Raw genomic sequence first — 23,642 nt, 5'->3', positions numbered from 1 at the left:
TGTGACTTGTTTCTTCAGCCCCCATGTCTTGACTCATATTTTGGGTTTGTTAACATAAAATATACTGCATTTCTCTCCCAGGTCCTAGGGAATTTTAACTGGTTGCAAACCCATTTCAGGCTGTTGTAGTTCTGAAGATATGTTTCTCTTTAAACTATAGGAAGGGTGGAAAAGAAGGCAGACTCCTCCATCATTGGCAGCAGGAATATCTAGGCTGGACAAACATCTGATCCCCTTTGTATGCAAGTGCCACTGACGGAAGTCCCTTTCCAAAGCTCTGGGAATCAGACTTAACTCTGTCTATCCTGAAGAATGAATGAAGTGGTTCCCCAAAGTTCTGTTCACTCTGACGAGAGTAGACTAGATGAAACACAAGAGTGTTTCTTGAGGTCTATGGCTAAGTTCAGTTCAGTCACTCAGTCGTGTCCGACTCTTTGCGACCCCATGAATCGCAGCACGCCAGGCCTCCCTGTCCATCACCAACTCCCGGAGTTCACTCAGACTCACGTCCATCAAGTCAGTGATGCCATCCAGCCATCACACCTTCTGTCGTCCCCTTCTCCTCCTGCCCCCAATCCCTCCCAGCATCAGAGTCTTTGCCAATGAGTCAACTCTTCTCATGAGGTGGCCAAAGTACTGAAGCTTCAGCTTCAGCATCATTCCTTCCAAAGAAATCCCAGGGCTGATCTCCTTCAGAATGGACTGGTTGGATCTCCTTACAGCCCAAGGGACTCTCAAGAGTCTTCTCCAACACCACAGTTCAAAAGCATCAATTCTTCGGTGCTCAGCCTTTTCACAGTCCAATTCTCACATCCACACATGACCACTGGAAAAACCATAGCCTTGACTAGATGGACCTTAGTCAGCAAAGTAATGTCTCCGCTTTTGAATATGCTATCTAGCTTAGTCATAACTTTTCTTCCAAGGAGTAAGCGTCTTTTAATTTCATGGCTGTAGTCACCATCTGCAGTGATTTTGGAGCCCCCCAAAATAAAGTCTGACACTGTTTCCACTGTTTCCCCATCTATTTCCCATGAAGTGATGGGACCAGATGCCATGATCTTCGTTTTCTGAATGTTGAGCTTTAAGCCAATTTTTTCACTCTCCACTTTCATTTTTATCAAGAGGCATTTTAGTTCCTCTTCACTTTCTGCCATAAGGGTGGTATCATCTGCTTATCTGAGGTTACTGATATTTCTCCCAGCAATCTTGAGTTAGTAGCCTGAATTTACTGCCTGCTGGGGTTTCTCCAACTGGAATCTTGCAGGCTCTCATGCTTTGCTGCTGCTGCTGCAAAGTCGCTTCAGTCGTGTCCGACTCTGTGCGACCCCATAGACGGCAGCTCACCAGGCTCCCCTGTCCCTGGGATTCTCCAGGCAAGAACACTGGAGTGGGTTGCCATTTCCTTCTCCAATGCATGAAAGTGAAAAGGGAAAGTGAAGTCGCTCAGTCGTGTCCGACTCCCAGTGACCCCATGGACTGCAGCCTACCAGACTCCTCTATCTATGGGATTTTCCAGGCAAGAGTACTGGAGTGGGGTGCCATTGCCTTCTCCGTCATGCTTTGCTAGCTACTCAGTATTTTATGGATGTGAAAAGCAGTGAAGATTTGGGCACTGACCCGTCAGTTTCAACATGAAAATCTTTACTGAACATCTGATTTCCTCTCCTTCATTCAATGTTTTCTCAGTTTTATGGTTTTTTTGTCCCTAGAAATACCCCAATATCCTGGATGATGGAAAAGCAGGTTAGCCGCTGTTGGCCCTTTGCTCTCAGAGATTTCTGTGTAGCGAATGAGAGAAAGAAAAATGGCAACAGTAGCAATGATGACTACGGCGATCACACAAAAGGAAAATCTAGGATCATGCAGAGAGCAAGTGCAGTACAGAACACACTCCCCTTTGGAGCCCGTGGGAGCTTTGGTGGCTGCATTGCTAGATTAGTGATAGAAAAGCTAGATTAGTGCCATGCAGAAAAGGCAGAGAAACAACCTGTCCCTTCTTGGAGCCAGTGGGCATTTATCTCTGTGGTCCCTCTGGGCCTGGGGCCCCGTTCTCTCCGCATGGACAGCAGAGCGAATCCTGCTTTGGAGCCAAGCGAGAGCTCTTTGATGTGGTTCTGCACTGCTTCCCAACCTCAGTCCCTGCCTTCTTTCTCTCTGGACCAATTCTTGCATGGAAAATTGAGGTAATGATTTATATGTTGTAAGTAGTTCTGACAGGTGCACTCGATCTTGGCTTCCTCCAGCCCCAGGACTAATCGGAAGCTTATCTCTTCCTTTGTGTAACAGGGAGCTGTCAGCTTCTGTGACCCGCCAAACAATTCAGTCATTCAGGGGAGGGCTCATCTTAGAGAGAGGACGCTCTGACACTGGAGGAGCTCCATGGAGGTCATGCTCTGACACAGCTCAGAACAGTGACAGCCAAGGGCTAGGGGGCAACAGGACGACACGGACAGAACGCCACTGGCTCCAGGAATTTACACTCATCACGTCCGCCAGGAACCTTCTAGGCTGTACTGGCAACTTTTGTACTTTGGTGTACATCCTGACTTGGGTGCTGAATATTTAGGCATTTGAGCACAGAAGAGGTATTTCAAAAAATGACTGGAGCCAAGAATAAAGGGTCTGCATTGCTTTGGGGAGAAAGAGCATATAGCAAAGCCTATGATGGTCAGGCCACAATCTGGCTGCCTGGTCACCTGCATCTGGCAGGGACCACATATCTCCTGTGTTCAGCCTTCCAGCCACTCTGGCCTTCATCCCATCCCCCGTTCTCTGGTGCAACTTCCCACCTCAAAGCCTTTGCCCATGGCATTCCAGCCTCTGCCTGGAAGGCGTCTCCCACTTCTCTCCTTACCTACCTCCTGCTTTGGCTCTGTTGTTAGTTGCTTAGGAAATTATTCTCTGTGCTCATGAATGGATCAATTCTGCCATCCTCTGCTCTCCCATGCACCTGCCACCTCACCTCTGCAGCCGCCCACCCAGGGTCAGTTTCATATTAAGGGCATCCGGTCCGTGCCCTTTCTACCAAAGGAGACTGAGGGGGCATGAGGTCACGGGTAGGGACTTGCCATTCATGTTCATTGCCGTAATGCCAGGGTCTATGACACTCAATAAATACCTGTGGAATTAGTGAAAAAATGAATAAGCAAGAGTCTGAGGTGGCGCCCACGTTCTTAACTGATTTCACGATCAAGTAGGGAAAGGCCCATCTCATCAGCCATCTGCAAGTTCCCATACAGAAATGACTTTACTACGGAAACGAATCATGGTAACTGAGTGTGGCTTCATTCTGTCACTTCTGCCTCAGTATCTAAGCTGACAACTCCTACTCTCGTCTGTACTGATAGATATTTATATTATCCCCCCTCAGGATGCTTTTCTCAGATGCTCTTTGCATTTGAAAAACAAAGAATTTTTTTTTTAATTGAGCTTTCAGATGTTTCTAAACATCTGCATGCTTGGAATGGACAGAGCAGGATAACTGGACGAAGTTTTCACCTCGTGTCTGGATGTTTTGGCATTAAACAATGTCCTTATTTTAGTCAAAGTTGCATAATTCTCAACTCCTGAAAATAATCAGAGGAAGTGGGATCACAGGGCAGAAGAGAAAATGGTGAGAAGAGGTTCAGGCAGTGTTTAAATACACCACAGGACAGACTGTGACGTTAGGCATGAGGACACAAGATTGATGCTGTTACTATTTTCAAACAGAAGCTTATAGCCAGCTAATTCCTCACTGGATTATAAGACCTGTGGGAGGGCAGGGACAACACATGACTACGTATAAGGAGCCTTTTTAAAACAAATGCATATTAGATAGATGATAGATTATACAGAAGGAGACATTTGTGAACAGTGATGGTTTTTAGATTGGCTGAAGAGTCATTTCTCTATCAAGAAGTCCTGATGATAGGCTAAAGTCCACAGTGACTGCGACCATTAAGAATCATTGCTACTGGGAGGCCAGATAACATGGTGGTTCAGAGTGGAGGGTCTGCAGTCAGATAGTCAGGGATGAACTCTGGTTCTGCCACTTGCTAGCGAACAACCTTGCACAAGTCACTTCCTCTATACAGAGTACAGTTTCCTCACCTGTGAAATGGCCGTAATAGTTTTCAGCTGATAGGACTAAGGGGAGGATTAAGTGAGCAAGCATGCAGAGTGCCTAGAACTATGTTAGGCACTAGAAAGTGCTCAGTTAATGAACTTGTTACAGAACAGAGAGAGACTCACAGACTTAGAAGATGAACTTACATTTGCCAGGGGCAAGGGATAGTTAGGCATTTTGGAAAGGTCATTTACACTCACTGTTATGTGCCAGACTGGATGGGAGTGGGGTTTGGGGGGAGAATGGATACATGTAAACATATGGCTGAGTCACTTTGCTGTTCACCTGAAACTACCACCACAATGTAGGTAATCGGCTATGTTGTTATCCAGTAGCCCAGTTGTGTTCCACTGTTTGTGACCCCGTGGACTGCAGCATGCCAGTCCTCCCCATCCCTCAGCATCTCCCGGAGTTTGCCCAAGTTCATGTTATTGCATCAATGATGCCATCCAGCTGTCTCATCCTCTGATGCCCTCAACTATACCCCAAGACCAAATAAAAAGTTTCAAGTTTGAAAAAAAAATAATGTTAATGAACTTGTATGTCAAGAGGGAGACTCTGTTAAGGCTCTTTCTCCATCACGGGATTCTGAGACTGGATGGTAGGAAAATGAGAGTGGAAATGCTGCCAAGCTGATCACTGTTCCCTGACCCAATTCTTTTAGCCAGCATCTCCCAAAGTGAGGTCTATCCCTGTATTACTCAAAATAACAGATCCCTGAACTGGCTGCTAATAGTCTATGACAAGATAAGGAGCTCAAGCCAGAGTCAGTGCCCTGCTTCATCCATTGCAAAAGTCTTGCTATGGGAAATAAAAGTGTCAGCTGAACTACACAGTGGATTAATGACACGAATGATTCATATGCGGGTACGAGCTCTTTATCCTGTTGTGGACCGGCACTGGGCCAACAACCACATTTTAAGTAGACTGTTGAAAAGAACAGTAATCCCATGAACTGAGAAAAGGGTTTTTCATGGTCAAACAAGTTTGGTGGTAAATAATGCACACACGTTCTCTTTCTTAGACTTTGATATATTCATATATTAAAGGTTTTGAGAAACTGCAAAGTAAATAAATTTGTTTAAATGTATTTAAGCTAGGATTTCCCAGGTATTCTTCAGCAATAAACATTTGTGAGCATGGATGCTTGTATGTTTGCTTTTCCCGCTGCTTTTAACATTATTTCTGGTAAAGAACATGAACTCAACTGATCATCTGATGAAAACAAAAAATTACAAGAGTGCGATCTACTCTCTTCCGCTCAAATACACACAAATCTAATATCTTCTTGGTTGAAATTCCTTCCCTTCTGGCTCAATCATTCTAAGGAAACCAGAGAATTTAATCTTTTTTTCCATTGATAACAATCTCCTTTAACATAAAACCACACTTATAAAATATTTTCTCCAGCAGTTTCTTACTTTTATGTACCAAAGAAAAGAAAGTATCTTCCTCCATACTCTCATCTCTAGAAAAATACTTAAAAGCTTTTTCTCTGGTAAGGACAGGCATTTAAAATCAGTGCATCAGTTGAAGTCTGGTTTGCAATGTCCTAAGATCAAAGTGTTTGCATTTTCTACTGAATTTGATTCCAAATCCATTTGTGTTAATGATTTTCTAGAACACTCTTACATGTAATGACCAGAGGCCCTAAAATTCTTCTTATGATTGCAAATGAGTTCTTTGCATATCTTGGGAGCAAAAGGAACCTAGGTTCATATTCTGATCTCTATTTAAATAAGTCTAATGGAAAAACACTACACATTAGCTCTAGGCCATGTGAACATTCTAAGGTTTCCTGAACAGTGAGCTCCTTCATACTTGTGCTGCATGCACGCCTACACTCACACACATACACACATGTGTTGTTTCAGGGGTTGGACCTCACACCTGTCACTCCAGCCAACAGTGAGCTCACATTGGAGAGCCAGGACCTGGTCTACGGACAAGGTCATTCCCATGACAATGATAATTCATATAATTCCATCTGAAAGATGCAGAAAATGTAGATACTTGTCATCCTCCAATCATCCAACTATGTCTTGGATTTTCCACTGACTTTAAAAGTATACAGAGAGCTCTTTAAAGGAAAAGATGAAGAAAATTATTCTAATGACTTCTTTTTTGAGAAAAATCCATCTGGGTCAGTGTGAATTAGGTTTGACATAATGATAAGATCCTGGCTTGCAAAGCCTGGAAAAGATTGGCAGCCTGCCCTGTCCTGGCTGTGTCTCCAAAATTCAGACCTTCCTTGGTGGCTGAGTGCCACCAGGGACCACAGAAACATTGAGATTTCCTTCTCTAATATGATCTTTTTCTTCTTCCGATACTAGTGGACTTTTCAGCTTCCTGCTGTCATGGAGTGTATCTGTGGGGACTGTCATTTACTATTACTAGTTTCTATCACATCCGAGGAGCCACAGATGCCTTCCAAAGGGGTTGGGAGCAAGGGACAAAGAAAAGTTGATTTTAAGCCAGGTATAGGATTCTGCTTATATTTACGTTTATCTTGGATCTAATTACTACGTGGTAAATGCAGCATAACAAAGGTCACTTTGAGATGAAAGAAAATATTTTATTGCCAGTGAAAATACTCTAAATCTAAGGCAGTTTCAGAGGCTCAGTGCAAACAGATGTTCAAAATAAAGCAGAATGGATGGCTGGATTTGTTCTTGTCAAAACATAATGCTGCTTTGAATTTTTCCAAAATATTCATCAGACTTTCTGGAAACTCCTGGTGTCCAAATGAAAGACAAGATGGGAAAGGAAAGGAGAAAGGTAACTACATACACTGAGCATCTGGTGATGGTGAGGCATCCTGTCAGTACCGTCAGCATGTTACTCTAGTTTAGAGCATGATCTCTGTGAGAGAATGCAAGATGAGTTCTGGTTCACAGATATTGGCTGAGATGTGGTCAGAGCTTGAGCCCTTTCTTGGAGGCTCTGTAACGTGGTGTTAAAGATCACGCACTCTGGCGTCATACTGAACCTGGTTGAAAAATGTGACTCTGCCCCTTAGTAGCTGTAGCCCGTGGGCAAGTGCCTTCAGCTTCCTGAATCAAATGTCCGTGTCTGTAAAATGGGGATGAAAACAGTATTCAGCCCGTAGGACTGCTCTCGGGCTGCAATGAGATGGGGCTTGCCTGTGCCTAGCAGGAGGCTGAAGTGAGCCTGGCTTGTAGAAGAAACGCACACTAAATCACTCACTGCTTGTAAAGGCAACCAATCACACTGGATAACAGTGTTGCCCTCAGATTATTCTGTATAGAACCTTGAGGTAGGAAGAGGGAAGCAGGCAAAGAAAGAACTTACAAAATCAAATCACAGAACTTTGGAGTTCTCCTCATCAGTCATTATGCCAGTGGTACTCAAGCCTAGCAGATATTCAGAACTGCCTGGAATATAGCCGAGAACTATGGGTAAATCTCTTGGCCCTGTGCTTGGAGATTCTGAATTGGCCAGCTGGGGATGACTTAAGACATTCTTAGACTCTGATGATCATCCAGATTGGATGAACCATGGTCTAAACCCAGGCATCCTTTCTGCTCCAAACCTCCCCACCCTCCAACAAAACAGAAACCTCACCTGTGCCCAAGGTTCCAGCAACTTCTACCATCTACTTCACTGTTGTTTCTTTTTTCTAGCCTCTGTTTACTCATATTTTGGTTCATATTAGCTATTCAGATGAATATATCAGGCATTCTATTTTGCACAAGAGGCAGAATAGTAGAATGGATTTTAGGATCATGGAGACATGAATTCAAGTCCAAGTACTATTGCTTACTAGTGTCTGAGCTGAGGCAGGATATTTAACCAATCTGGCTTTGGGTCCCACATCTCTGAAATGAGGTTTGTTTTAGTACCTACACGCATGTATGCATGCTCAGTTGTGTCCAACTCTTTTGCGACCCCATGGACTATAGCCCTCCAGGCTCCTCTGTCCATGGGATTTTCCTAGCAAGAATACCAGAGTAGGTTGCCATTTCCTTTTCCAGGGTACCTTCCTGACCCAGGGATTGAACCTGTGTCTCCTGCATTGCAGGCAGATGTGAGCCTCCTGGGAAGCCCATTTTAGTACTTACATTACAGGTTTACCTTGAAGATTAAAGTAGCCAAAGGAGCATCTCTGGAAGAGAGCAAATGCTAACAAGCGCCTGCTGCTCTTATTGTTATTTCAATGGAAGTAGTTCCTTTGTCTCACTGAATATTAGCCAAAGAACAGGACAGGGACGTCTACAACCATCACCCCCAAAAGGTGAACGTGTCAAAATACCAAGGCTTGGTGGGGAGGGTAGTGCCTGAGATTCCTGTGGAGTGCCTTCTGATTCCATAACTGAAACCCCATGATACAGACCGACAGAATCAGATAATGATGGCAATCAATAATGATAACAGAAATGATTATTTATTTTCATAAACACAGAGTATGTGCATCCCACTGAGTTACACACATCACATGCCAGCATCCACTTGCAGGGCAGTCAATCAATGGGGGATCGCAATATCCCCCCGCGGAGACAGGATGGGGGATGAGCGGAGGTTGAGAAATTACCCACCCCAGAGTGACACATTCACAAAGTTAATCTAATCCAGGGGCCGTCCGGGTGCCATTGTGAGCCTGTGAATATGGAACAGCCTTGATTGATTGTGCACTGCAGTAACTAAACACTTCATTGTTACTTGCAACAAATATAAGGAAAGGAAGGCTGAAACTGTAAAAGGGTTGGCCCTGAAGCCCCCAGAGCAGCAGCGAACCACAGAGTGAAGTCTAGAAAAATTAAAAATGGGTAGGGGAAGGCTGTATCTGTGTCCTAAGAGGCCTCTGTTGTCGAAGTGTAAGCCCAAAATTAAAACCTAAGGCACTGATGGCAATCCTGCCTCAACCAATAATTTGCCCCACCATGGGCCTGGGATTACCTATTCTCCCAGAGTGAGCGTCACCACAGTTATCACAGGGGCAGCAAGAGAGCACAGAGGTTGTGTCTAGACACAATGCATCTGATCCTCAGTTCTGCCTCCCAGTTCCTCCTCTTTTCTTGTGGAGATATTCACATCCAGATTATCAGAAACAGGGAACTAACAGCGCATGTCCTGCTTGACTCCCAAGAGCCTTGGAGCATGAAATGATTACCGTTTCCCCCTACCCCCTGCCCACCGCCCAGGATGAAATATGCATTCTGCAAACTCTTTCCTAGTCTTATCCCTCTCTCTTTCTGTTCTTCCTCTGAACGACCATGGTGATCTTCTGTGCTTTTCTCTGGATGCTTATCTGATTTGGTGTCTCAAGGTCTGACCCAGGGATCACCTGTATCAGAATCCCCTGGGGCGGTTTCTAGGAGGGAGCTGGTCAGTAACGACATTGGGTGTGACTCAGACCTCTGCAACCAGAATTCCTAGTGATGAGGCCAGTGACTGTGTTCTAAAATATACATATAAGTGACTGAGGGACACTGTGCTTTGAAATACACTGCTTGAATTGATTTCAGGTTGTAGCCATTTGTAATGCTCCCCTCCTTGCCCCTGGATGACTGTGTTTCACTCATCTTTGTAAGACCCACTTTGTAGTATGTACTTCACACAGTGCCTGGTGCATAGAAGGCACTCAATAAACAGGGTAACAAAATGAAAAGTTTTACATGTCGATGCTATTATTCTCACTGTTGTCTAGATCAAGAACCATGCAATAAATAGTTCTGTATGATGGTGACTGGAAGCTATGGGATCAGACAGACCTGGGCTCTATTCTGGGCTTTGCCACTTATCATCTATGAGGCCGATGCTTATCTCCCTGATCTCCTATGTACACATCTATAAAATGGGGATGATGCATAAGCCACAGGACTGTGATGATGAACAAACTGTAATATGTACATAAAACTGCTCAATGCAGAGTCTATCACTAGGAAGGGCTGAATCAATGCAGCCACTTTTATTAGTAAACTAAAACCAGTGGTTTGTTTAATCATTTCGCTAAAAAGCAGACCAGGCAGTTTAACTAATTGCTTCACCAAAATGATCACTTTTGGGAAAAAAGTGTGTTTAGCCAACCTATCGAATCCCATGACTTATTAGCAATAATCCTGAAGATTCAGAATTCAGAGCTGGTGAATGCCCATGCCTATTTGCCATGGTGCCTTAGACTATGGCTAGGAGGGTGTCTAAATTGCTACCAATGGGATGTGCAAACATCAAGGTCATTTCAGGTGGAAAATGTTAATCCAGTAAAGTCACACAAATGTGTGTGTCCTTTCTTTAGCAAGTGGTATAGGGAAAGCTGGACAGCTACATGTAAATCAATAAAGTTATAATACACCCTCTTGCCATACACAAAAATAAACTCAAAATGGCTTAAAGACATGACACCATAAAACTCATAGAACAGATCACAGGCAAAACATTCTTTGGCACCTTTGGCATAAATCATACCAATATTTTCTGAGGTCAGTCTCTCAAGGCAACAAAAACAAAAATAAATGGGACCAAATTAAGCTTATATATACAAGCTTTTCGGAGAAGGCAATGGCACCCAAATCCAGTGTTCTTGCCTGGAGAATCCCAGGGATGGGGGAGCCTGGTGAGCTGCCGTCTGGGGTCGCACAGAGTCAGACATGACTGAAGCGACTTAGCAGCAGCAGCAGCATACAAGCTTTTACATAGCAAAGGAAACCATAAACAAAACAAAATGGGAACACATGTACACCCGTGGTGGATTCATGTCAATGTATGGCAAAACCAATACAGTATTGTAAAATAAAGTAAAAATAAAAATTAAAAAAAAAAAAAAACAAAAAGACAAACATACAGAAAGGGACAAAATATTTGCAAATGATGGAACTGACCAGGGCTTAATTTCCAAAATATACCGTGAACTTCCAGATGTTCAAGCTGGTTTTAGAAAAGGCAGAGGAACCAGAGATCAAATTGCCAATATCTGCTGGATCATGGAAAAAGCAAGAGAGTTCCAGAAAAACATCTATTTCTGCTTTATTGACTATGCCAAAGCCTTTGACTGTATGGATCACAATATATGGTGGAAAATTCTGAAAGAGATGGGACTACCAGACCACCTGACCTGCCTCTTGAGAAACCTATATGCAGGTCAGGAAGCAACAGTTAGACCTGGACATGGAACAACAGACTGGTTCCAAATAGGAAAAGGAGTATGTCAAGGCTGTATATTGTCACTCTGCTTATTTAACTTCTATGCAGAGTACATCATGAAAAACGCTGGGCTGGAAGAAGCACAAGCTGGAATCAAGATTGCTGGGAGAAATATCAATAACCTCAGATATGCAGATGACACCACCCTTATGGCAGAAAGCAAAGAGGAACTAAAAAGCCTTTTGATGAGAGTGAAAGAGGAGAGTGAAAAAGTTGGCTTCAAGCTCAACATTCAGAAAACAAAGATCATGGCATCTGGTCCCATCACTTCATGGGAAATAGATGGGGAAACAGTGGAAACAGTGGAAACGGTGATTTTCTGGGCTCCAAAATCACTGCAGATGGTGACTGCAGCCATGAAATTAAAAGACACTTACTCCTTGGAAGGAAAGTTATGACCAACCTAGACAGCATATTCAAAAGCAAAGACATTACTTTGCCAACAAAGGTCTGTCTAGTCAAGGCTACAGTTTTTCCAGTGGTCATGTATGGATGTGAATGTTGGACTGTGAAGAAAGCTGAGTGCTGAAGAATTGATGTTTTTGAACTGTGGTGTTGGAGAAGACTCTTGAGAGTCCCTTGGACTGCAAGGAGATCCAACTAGTCCATTCTAAAGGAGATCAGTCCTGGGTGTTCTTTGGAAGGACTGATGCTAAAGCTGAAACTCCAGTACTTTGGCCACCTCATGTGAAGAGTTGACTTATTGGAAAAGACCCTGATGCTGGGGGGGATTGGGAGCAGGAGGAGAAGGGGACGACAGAGGATGAGATGGCTGGATGGCATCACCGACTTGATGGACAGGAGTTTGGGTGAACTCTGGGAGTTGGTGATGGAGAGGGAGGCCTGGTGTGCTGCGATTCATGGGGTCGCAAAGAGTTGGACACAATTGAGCCTCTGAACTGAACAAACAGCTCATACAGCTCCACAACAAAAAAACCAAACAACCCAATCCAAAAATGGGCAGAAGACCGAAATAGACATTTCTCTCAAGAAGAAATACAGATGGCCAATGGGCACATAAAAAGATGCTCAATGTCTCTAATTATTAGAGAAATGAAAATCACAACTATAATGAGGTACTATCCCACATAGGTCAGAATGGCCATCATTAAAAAATCTACAAACAATAAATGCTGAAGAGGGGGTAGAGAAAAGAGAACCCTCTTACACTGTTGGTAGGAATGTAAATTGATATAACACTATGGAAAACAGTATGGAGGTCCAGTAAAAAAGTAAAAATAGAACTATCATATGACCCAGAAAGCCCATGCCGGGGCATATACCTGGAGAAAACCATAATTCAAAAGACACATGCACCCCAGTGTTCATTGAAGCACTGTTTATAATAGCCAGGGCATGGAAACAACCTAAATATCCATCAACAGAGAAATGAATAAAGAAGATATAGCTGTATATTTGTATACACAACACAGAGAAGGAAATGGCAACCCACTCCAGTATTCTTGTCTAGAGAATCCTGTGGATGGAGGAGCCTGGTGGGCTGCTGTCCATAGGGTCGCACAGAGTTGGATTTGACTGAAGCGACTTAGCATGCATGCATGCATTGGAGGAGGAAATGGCAGCCCACTCCAGTATTCCTGCCTGGAGAATCCCAGGGACAGAGGAGCCTGGTGGGCTGCCGTCTATAGGGTCGCACAGAGTCGGACACTACAAAAGTGACTTGGCAGCAGCGGCAGCATATACACAATGGGATATAACATATACATACAATGGTATACACACACATATACATACAATGGAATATTACTCAGCCATAAGAAGGAATAAACTGTGTCATTTGCAGAGCCGTAGAGGGACCTAGAGAAGGTTATATAGGGTGAAGTAAGTCAGAAAGAGAAAAATAAATATTGTGTGTTAACACATATTGGAATCCAGAAAAAATAGTACAGATAAACCTATTGGCAAAAGAAATAGAGACACAGACACAGAGAACAAACATATGGACATTTGGTGGGGAAAGGAGAGAGATAAATTAGAAGATTGGGATCGACATACATACACTACTATATGTAAAACAGATAACTAATGAGAACCTACTGTTTAGCACAGGGGGGAAAAAGTTGTATAATTTGTAGGACAAATATTAAGTTAACCTTAAAAATGTATTTCAATATATATTAAGTGCAGACAAAACAAATATTGTTTGACTCCACTTGTATGAGGTATGGATAGAATGGAATATTAGTCATAAAAAAGAACAAAATAATGTCATTCGCAGCAACACGGATGTATCTAAAGACTATGTGAAGTAAATCAGAAAGAGAAAGACGGATACCACATGATATCACTTACATACAGAATCTAAAATATGACGCATATGAACCTATCTATGAAAAAGAAATGACGTAGAGAACAGATTGGCAGTTGCCAAGGGTGGAGGTTTAGGGGACAGCTGCAGTGGGAGGTGGGTTAGCAGATGTAAGCTTTTATATATGGAATTGATAAACAGCAAGGTCCTACTGTATAGCACAGAGAGCTATACTCAATATCTTATGATAAACCATAATGGGAAAGAATATAGAAAAAAGAACTTATATGTAACTGAATCACTTTGTTGTTCAGCAGTAATTAACACAACATTGCAAATCAGCTATATTCAATCAAAAATTAAAGAATGTGTGCATCCTGAACTGACAGAACTAGTCACAAGCAGAAGGCACGTGTGTAAAACCATGATATAATTAACCTTTATTCTAAAAAATAGTGCATCGATTGTGTGCTCAGCTTTCGGCAGAAAAGCCTTTGCAGCCATCACCCTTGCCCTCCACTTCCCCCAAAATGTAGCTCATACATTAAGAAAGCTTTGCCAAAGAATTTCAAGACTCCCAAATAATGAAATCCCCCTGCTCTGAAACCATGAATTAGTATTTTCTTAGGATGCAGCTGTAGGGAATCATAATGAAAAGCATCAGATTTGGGGTCAGATGGACTAGGTTCAAATCCCAGCGCCGCCACTTTCTATCCTTGAGATTTTTGAGCAAACATTTACTGAGTATCTAGCATGTGCCTGAGCTACAGGAGAGAAGACGCGTGGTTCCTGCTTTCATGGAGCCTACATTTTAGGGAAGTGGGAGGGGAGGCCAACAGTGGACAAATGATACATCTGGCCAGGAAAAAAGCTAAGACTAAAGGGGGCAGCGGTTTTGGTGGGAATGTAAATTGGTACAGCCACCTATGGAAGACAGAATGGAGGTTCCTTACAAAACTAAAAATAGAAATGCTATATGATTCTGCAATCCCAGTCCTGGGCATATATCCATACAAAACTGTAATCCAAAAAGAAATATGCACTGCAGACTCCTTTTCTAAAAAGCTTCTTCTCTGAAGGCACTTGTTTTTTACTGATGCACAGCTAATTTACAATGTGTTGGTTTCTGCTGTGCAGCAAGGTGATTCAGTTATATATAGGTATACATTTTTTTTTTTTTTGTATTCTTTTCCATCATGGTTTTTCAGAAGCTACTGAGTACAGCTACCTGCGCTATACAGTAGGACCTTGTTGTTTTACCCCTTACTTTTTGAAGTAGTATTCCCACACCCATGGATCTTCTGTCTGTCTCCTAGGGCTCAACACTGAAACCTTCTCACAGGCTACAAGAGCTTCAGTGCTACTGTGCTTATCCAAACTCTACCCAGCCTCCAGAAGTTAACATAATATTATAATATTCACAATAAGAGAGGATTATAAGAAGAAACAAAAAAAGGGGCAGGGTAAGGATACTGAGAGTGAATGGGAAGATGTGAGTCTGCTGTTTTCCCTACAGAATTCTAGGACAGTTTCTCTGAGAAGGTGGCAATTGAGCAGAGAAATGAAGGAGTGAGGCTTTGGATGATCCAGAAAGGATAACAGAACCTACTGAGAGAGTCACTGTCAGGACAAGATGATACAAGGACATATGATCCAGCATCTGGCCTGTAGTAAGCACTCAAGAAACATGGCTATTATTATTATTATCAGCTATAAGGAATATCCATTAGAAAGCCTGAATTTATTACATCCCCTTCATTTTACAGAGGGCTGGTTATGGCAAGTCACAGGTTGGGAGCCCAAACCTTCCAGACTCAATATTTGTATCATAACTGGTTCAAAAGCACATTTCCACCTGGCCTGAGTTTCCTCAGCATCTGAGCCTAATGAGGGAACTAATAACTCCAGGCTCATTCTGCACGGACACACGCGCTAAGTGTGATTTCTCACCGCCCAGCTCCCCTCCTGGGCTAATTAAATTACTTCAACTGTGAGTTTCTGTTGCCAAGAAAGGGCCTCCTAGCTGCGGGCTTTGGGAAGTTGAAAGGAAGGGCATGGAGACTCTTGCTAAGTAGAACTATGTAAGACCTCAAGGTGAGGTCAGAGGTCTGGAAATGTGTGTGCCTGTGTGGATGAGAGAGGAAAAGGGAGAGAGACACACACACATAATAAGAGCACTGATTATTAAGAACACCATTTCAAGGCCCAGAGTCTGTGTCCAAGGTGAAGAGCCATAGCTCCTGATCTTTAGTCCCAGCTTGGAAGTACCCAGGTGACAGACACTGGGTAAAGTCATTTTCCCTCTCCGAGGCAGCATCAGGTTGAAGGGTTCAGGGCCCTGTAGATCAGGGTTTGACGCTCAGCCTTGTCTGGTCTCAGACATCTTACTGAAACTCTGTGAAGCTCACAGGTCCAACAGAATTTAGCAGTGACCTGTACCTCATGGAGAGCCAGTACAGGTACAGCATGCAACATGCCATACAGTCAGTACACAAGAAATACCAGCTCCCAGCATCTCTACCTGCCAAATGCCAGTCCTGCCTTCCTCACTGACTGGTCTCAAGATGAGTCAGGGAATTAGGTAAGTAAACAATTTGTGATAAAAATGGTATTTTACAGCTTATAAGGTGTTATTATTAAACTCTCATCATGATTATTACTTTGAATGTTATAATACTTAGTAGGAAATACAGGGTTCATAGAAATGCTTCTCATAGTCTCTGTGGGTAATGAGCGAGTGGATTTGAAAGGTTATCTTGCATGAAAAAAGGAAAAAAAAAAAATAACCACACTCATACTTTGAAAAGCTGAGCCTCCCAGCACTGAAACATAGCAGGTTCATTACTCAGTGAGGATTAATTAGCTGTCGGGTATTATTAAATATTCTCACTCTCAAAATCGACGTAGAACTGGAAACTATGAAAGTGAACGAGAGGTAATCACAGGACAGGGAAGGGGGAAAAAAGCCACAGTTGCTGGCAATGCGAATTTCAAGAGCAGAGCATGTTAGTAAATTATGGTCGGATTAATATCACATCAGCTTATTCTCTGTTTGGAGTCCCTGTTCTGAAACGATGGTTTTCAGGGTTGCCTCGTGTTTCTTCTTCTACCACTGGAATCAGAGAGAAAGAAGGCTGGCCTTTTCAGTGTTTGCACTGAAAGAACAATGGAGTGTGAATGTTTACCCTGAAATGAGGATACTTGAAAGCCTAGGAAGGTAGACGAGAGTTTTACAATATGATAACGAATGCATTTCATGAATTGGTGTATTAACTGTTGAAATGATCAAAAAGTAACAGAGGCTCATAAAATGCTAGAGCCTGGAAGAGCCTTAGACATGCTAAAAGTCCAGGGATAACAGATTCCTTTGTCTCAGTCACCAGGGGCTCATGATAAAAATACTGATCCCTCTGGACCCCTCAACTTGCTGCAGAGGATCACTGGGACTGAGTCCTGGGAATCTCCATTTATAACTGGCTCCATTTATAACTGGCTTCATTTATAACAGTTGCAGGACCATTGCCGTTGTGTGATCCTCTGTTCAGTAGCTTAGAAACTAAGTGTGGAGAGAAGAAATGTGATTCATTGGCCCAGGGTAGTTCACTGGCCCACAGAGAGTTAATAAGACACAAGAACCAGAACTGGGGTTTTCTAAGTCCCAGCCAACTGTCAGGGTCTCCTTCCATGTGTGATATGTATAAGTCCACTTTATAACATCACTGTGTCATTCTGGGGACAATCTCTGTGCTAGTGAAATTTACAGTCATTTTCTCCTCTTTATCATGGGAATGGAATTCTCCTAGAGGCTAAACAGATGTACGAAATCTCACTGGAGGCATGGACAACTGGAATTCATAGTGGAGCCTGGAGGTGGCACCTGAGAAATTCCATCCACAAAGTGAACAAGAGAAAGGTAACATCTGGGCAGAAGTTCACGTTATAAACTCCCCAGTGGTCCCCTGATTCATTTCCCGCATAGGACTGCAAAGTCCTGAGGGGTGAAATACTATCTCACTCTTTCTGTATCACCAGTACTGTGCTTGCCACTTAGTAGACATCAGTCAATACCTTAAGTAGTGATGACAACAGTATAAAAATTATATGAAAAGGAAAATAGGAATTTTCTCAAACATGTAGACAACCTACTATCACTAGGTGGTAATCAGTTCAGATCAGTTCAGTTCAGTTCATTCGCTCAGTCGTGTCTGACTCTTTGTGACCCCACGAACTGCAGCACACCAGGCCTCCCTGTCCATTACCAACTCCCGGAGTCCACCCAAACCCATGTCCATTGAGTCAGTGATGTCATCCAGCCATCTCATCCTCTGTTGTCCCCTTCTCCTCCTGCCCTCAATCTTTCCCAGCATCAGTGTCTTTTCAAATGAGTCAGCTCTCTGCATCAGGTGGCCAAAGTATTGGAGTTTCAGCTTCAGCATCAGCCCCTCCAATGAACACCCAGGAGTGATCTCCTTTAGAATGGACTGGTTGGATCTCCTTGCAGTCCAAGGGACTCTCAAGAGTCTTCTCCAACACCACAGCTCAAAAGCATCAATTCTTCAGCACTCAGCTTTCTTTACAGTCCAACTCTCACATCCATACATGACTACTGGAAAAACCATAGCCTTGACAGACCTTTGTTGGCAAAGTAATGTCTCTGCTTTTTAATATGCTGTCATTGGTCATTACTTTTTTTCCAAGGAGTAACCGTCTTTTAATTTCATGGCTGCAATGACCATCTGCAGTGATTTTGGAGCCCATGAAAATGCTGCTGATGAGAGTAGTACAAAACCATCAATACTGAATCCTCACAACAATCCCAGGAAGTAGTGACCATCCCTTATCCCTGTTGTGCAGATATGATATGGCAGGCATGAGGCACTTAAGTAATGTGTCCAAGGCCCCAGCCAGAGAGGAATGGAGCCAGAATTCTATCCCAGGACAGACCAACTCAATGTTCATTCTCTTCACTACTCTGCCTTTGGGTCTCCAAAACCTCTGAGCAGTTAGAGCATTGACCCAGTCTGATAAGGTGAATGTCCACGGCCATTCTCCATGTTGAAGGCACAGGCACAGGAGGAAACAGCCACCAATGTTTGTCGGCCCAGAAGAAGCTCAGTAGAAGAGCAGGTATCAATTACTGCTGCATACACATGCAACAGCCCAGGTCTATAGCCAGCAAAGAGCGTGCTCAAAAAGCATTTGCTGAATAACAGATGAGCAAGTGAATGAATGAATGAACAAACAGACAAGCCAGATAATCATGGAACTCAGTGATCATTCAGTTCCCACATCTCTCTCTAAACGTAGGGAAACAACCTCTTTTTCCCATAAGTACTTCTGTGTCTGGGCTTCCTATGTGGCTCATTGGTAAAGAATCTGTCTGTCAATGCAGGAGACACGGCTTTGATCCCTTGGGTCGGGAAGATCCCCTGGAGAAGGGAATGGCAACCCACTCCAGTATTCTTCTCTGGAAACCTCCATGGACAGAGGAGCCTGGCAGTCTACAGTGCATGGAGTTGCAAAAAGCACTGGACATGAATTAGCTACTAAACAACAACTTCTACATCTCTCTCCCTAGGTTTTGGTCTTTAGTACAGCTGCTGGCATCTGAAAGCACATATTTTACCCAATTCAGGAAGTTGCCTGGAGCCAGGGCTGGTCTCAAAACCTGCTTGCTTTACCATTCACACTAAGCACTCCAAAACTAAAGTCATCACCCAGTCCTAAATCATTTGGGCCATCCTTTAAAAGTCAGCTTTTAGAAATCTGTTTCTAACACTATTTCCCTGCCAGACCTATCCTGGTCTCCCAGAACCAAACATAATTTCTTCCTCCTTTGATCAAACTGCAGCTCTGACTCTCACTGCATTTATCTCACTCTGTGTAGCGTTATAAACATTTACATATTAGTCCTACACATCCTCTTTTCTTACCAGACTGTGCACGTCTCAATGGCAGGGAGGAAGCTACCTAGACTAAGAGTAGAGATCATTTCTGGAGTACCAACCAGGGAGTAAGGGCTTTCCATCCATACTGCATTTTAGCCTTAGTGAGGTACTAGGTTCACTGTTTTACAGACAGAGAAACTAAAAATAACTTGCATGACTGAAGTTCAAAAACAGAATGTGACAGGAAATGTTACTTAATACTCTAATGGACTATATGAGCAAAGAATCTAAAAAAAGAATGGATATATGTATAACAGATTCACTTAGCTGTACACTTGAAGCTAACACAACATTGTAAATCAATTATACTCCAATAAAAATTAAACAAAAAATGAAAAAGGAACGTGACTATGTAAGTGGCAGAATTCAAATCCAGGCCTGTGCCTGTTCGATTTAAAAGTTCATGTCCTGCATCAACCAACTTCCCATATGAGTAGTCCCATCCCTGTACCTTGAAGATGCTCAAGACGCTTTTGATGAAGGAAAGAGGCTGAGGCTAGGAACATAGTACTGTGTAGTGGTCCTGTGGGCAAGTCCTTGGTGACAAAAGGAAATGCGTGGACTTACAGTCATCACAGCTTGGTGCCTTCTTGCTCCTTCATCTGCCGCCAGAGACTCAGATAGCCTGGGTTTCTGCCTGATCTCCCTTCCTCACACCTGAGAGTTGTAACCTTCAATAGCAGCCAGTGTGTGGCCAGACTTCCCCTGACTCTGGTTGCCAAGGAAACTGAAAGACAGTTGTGCTCACCCGCAAGGTGGTGATGGTGGCAGGATCTCGCAGCCGGCCCTCCTCATCTTTCAGATTGTAGCCTTCTGGCCTCTTATCACGCTCGCTGACTTTCCACAGCTTCACAGTTTTATCTGTGGAGGAGACCATAATGACAGTGAGAATAAGCTCGTAAAGAAGTCTATTTTTTCTTTTTGCAGGATGGGGGTGGGGTGGTGGGGCAGGGAAAAGTGGAGGTCAGTGGACGGGACTGCTATGGAAGCTGGCTCATGCCAAGGACTACAGTGTGCACATCTCAAGGTCTTTGAGGGCAGAGTTCATGCTTCCAAAGAAAACCATTTATTGTGCTGAGAGAAATGGCTTCCCTGACAATGGACTGTTAAAGCAATAGCTTACACATTAATTGGGTTCATTCAATAAAAATATGCCCTGAACCTTGAATAAGAGTAGCCGCAACGTGTATAGAATTAACGATATAACCATGTTCGCAATTGCCATGGAGAATTTATTCAGTGTTCACAATAACCCTGAGGCTTAGGTGCAATGCTTGCACCCCCCACCCCCACTAACACTGTCCCTCACATGACCCAAAAGGCCCTCCATGACCTGCACCCCTAGGGCCTCACGCTGTATGGCCTCACTGTCCACCCTACTCTCTGCCACCTCTCATATTTCTGTCACCTGGCTTCCTTACAGCTCCCTGCATGGGCTAACCCTACTCCTGCCTTTTGCACTAGCTTTTGCACTAGCTGCACCTTCTGCCAGGAAAGCCCTTTATCCTCTTTTCACAAGATTTGTTCCTTCACTTTGCTCTCTCTGTTTATGTCCCAACTTCAGAGGAGCCTTTCCTAATTAACCTACAGAAAGATGTTTCCCTCACCATTCTCCACCCCCTCTTCCTGCTTTATTTTTCTTCAAAGTACATTTTACTACCTAGCATCTTAGTTATCCTGCCTTCCTCCCTAGAACATAAAATCATCGAAGACAGGGATTCAGTCTGTTGTATTCCTAACTACACCTTCAAGCACCTATGATGGTTGTCGTTGTTCAGTTGCTCAGTTGTGTCTGACTCTGTAACCCCATAGACTGCAGCATGCCAGGCTTCCCTGTCCTTCACTATCTCCTGGAGTTTGCTCAAACTCATGTCCATTAAGTTGGTGATGCCATCCAACCATCTGGGATGTTCAATAAATATGGGGTGGATAAATGAATGCATCTCATTTATACAGTGCATCTTGCTAGCAGTACTCAGGGAAGTAACATGAGAAGGAGATTCATCCAAATGCTTTCCCCTTGCGGTCTCTCTTCTGAGTCTCTGGCTGGAAGTGACTTTTCTCACCTTTATACTGTCCCAGGACTTTACCCCACCTCCTGACCCCTGTCATTCTCTATAGCAAATAAAACAGAGGTGAGGACTCGAATGCTCATGGGAGGTAGTCAGTGCCAGGGGAATGAGTGAAAGGGCTGGGGTCTCAAGGGAGCTGGAGGTGGCATGCCCCATTTGCAGGCCTTCCATTCTATTTTTTTTTTTTTTAAAGTAGAGTTGACTTACAATGTTGTGTTAGTTTCAGGTGTACAGCACAGTGATTTAGTCATATATATAGATATATTCTTTTACAGATTCTCTTCCCTCATAGGTTATTACAAAATGTTGAGTATAGTTTCCTGTGCTGTGCAGGAACCAGGTCCTTGTTGCCCATTTAACATATAGTAGTGTGCATATGTTAATCCATTTTTTAAGGAAACATATTTGGGTCAAATAGATCATGCCTGTGACTGCACGCCTTTGTAGGCCTTTCTTGTCAGATCCTGTGTTCGCTATCTATTCTCATTTTTCTCCTGGATGGGAGGTACTCCGTTGCCTCCTCTGTGTCTTGCTCTGTGCTTGCATGGGGTGGCTTTGAAAGCAGACAACCTTGGGCCACATTCCCACTCCAACTCCAGCCACCATGTGGCCGGGGACTGGGATCCCCACGCAGTAGGTGCCTAACTGGTCTTGGAGTGGCACACAAATGAGAGTAGCAGATAGGTCAGGAAAAGGGGTGCAGAACAGCCAGTTCAGTTTGAATTGCAGAAATAGGAGTAATTTTTTAATATAAGTATGACCCTAATATTCCAATCTTACAGACAGAGATACTTAACTTCTCTATGCCTCAGTTTCTTTATTTGTAAATTGGGGAAAGCAAATGTCTTTCTCATGGGACTCTCTGAGGATAAAATGGAAGACTGCATGTAGAGAGTTTAACCCAATGTTGGGTTTCTAATAATGGTTCACAGATGGCGGCTGTTGTTGGCATGAGGAAACTGGGCAACTATTCTGCAATAATATGTTGTTGCTCTGACAGCATGAGCTGCATCCCATGACGACATCAGCACATCCTATTTCCTCTCTGCAAGGCTGTCAGGGGAGGAAAGCCACCCCTTTACCCTGCCTGTGTTAGGATTCCCTAGTTTCTCTGCTCCTCACCTCCCTCCTCCATCTCCCCTCTGCAAGCGCCCTGTTCTCAGTCTGAAGAGCACCACCTACATGGTGACGTGGGCTTCCCGCCATAATCTGGCTATCTAACAGAGAAGGGCCCCCGCTTCCTAACATGTGGGCATCACACAGGCTGGCTGTGCCTGCTGGCATTCCTGTCAAGTCTGCTAAGGGTAAGATCTGTGCTTTTAGCCCAGCTTGTACTAGGACAGGAGGCAAAGAAGCCTCTCCTAGACGCTGGGTTGAATTTAGAACTTTCTATCAATGGTCTTCTGGTCCTCCCCTTCCCGAATACAGACTGCATAGTGACCTGCTTTTTAAGGTGGGAAAATGAAACTTGGGCCATATTTATATAGTCACTTGATTACGAATCAGAGATCAGAGTAGATTAGCTGCTAGAGCTTAGAAGAACCCAAATCAGTGAATCTTAGTACCAATTATTTTCTATTGCTTGGCTTTGGAATGTATTCTATCCTAATGGCAAGACAATTCTCATATTTTTCTTATTATGAATGATAAATTACTATACTAAGAAAGAGAGAAAATAGAGGTAAAACATTAAGAATAAAAATTCTTAAAATCCCTCCAGTCCAGGACCACCATTATTAACCACCATTATCAACAGTTTACAGTACAATTAACAATACAGTTACAATTTGCAGTATTTTTTCTATGCATTTTTTGAAGAGGGGTACAAACCTATAATAATATCACATACATAGATTTATTTTTCTCATTTTATTGTAAAACTGGTGCATATAATTGTAGAAAATGAAAATGAATATAAAAGTAAAAAAAATAAAACTTTCTCAATTCCACTAGACAAAGACAACTATTATGAAAATTTTGTGTATATCCTTATATTACATTGGATGCTGAATTATATAACTGCTTTTAATAAATGTAACATACTATACATAGCTTATACTATGCCTTTCCCCCAATCATTT

General features: G+C 43.2%; 1 protein-coding gene across 4 annotated transcripts in view; it reads right to left on the bottom strand.

The window, feature by feature from the left end:
* PPP2R2B (protein phosphatase 2 regulatory subunit Bbeta) overlaps positions 1-23,642 on the bottom strand; it is a 478,426-nt gene that overhangs the window by 100,765 nt on the left and 354,019 nt on the right. For all 4 annotated transcript variants that reach the window (XM_018050189.1, XM_005683107.3, XM_005683109.3 and 1 more), the window contains one exon: positions 20,238-20,350. In XM_018050189.1, the coding sequence (XP_017905678.1) occupies positions 20,238-20,350 (113 nt within the window). The remainder of the gene's footprint in view (positions 1-20,237; positions 20,351-23,642) is intronic.

Source organism: Capra hircus, chromosome 7 (assembly GCF_001704415.2).
Source record: "Capra hircus breed San Clemente chromosome 7, ASM170441v1, whole genome shotgun sequence".
NCBI lineage: Eukaryota > Metazoa > Chordata > Mammalia > Artiodactyla > Bovidae > Capra > Capra hircus.
This window is presented reverse-complemented; position numbering and strand designations above follow the sequence as displayed.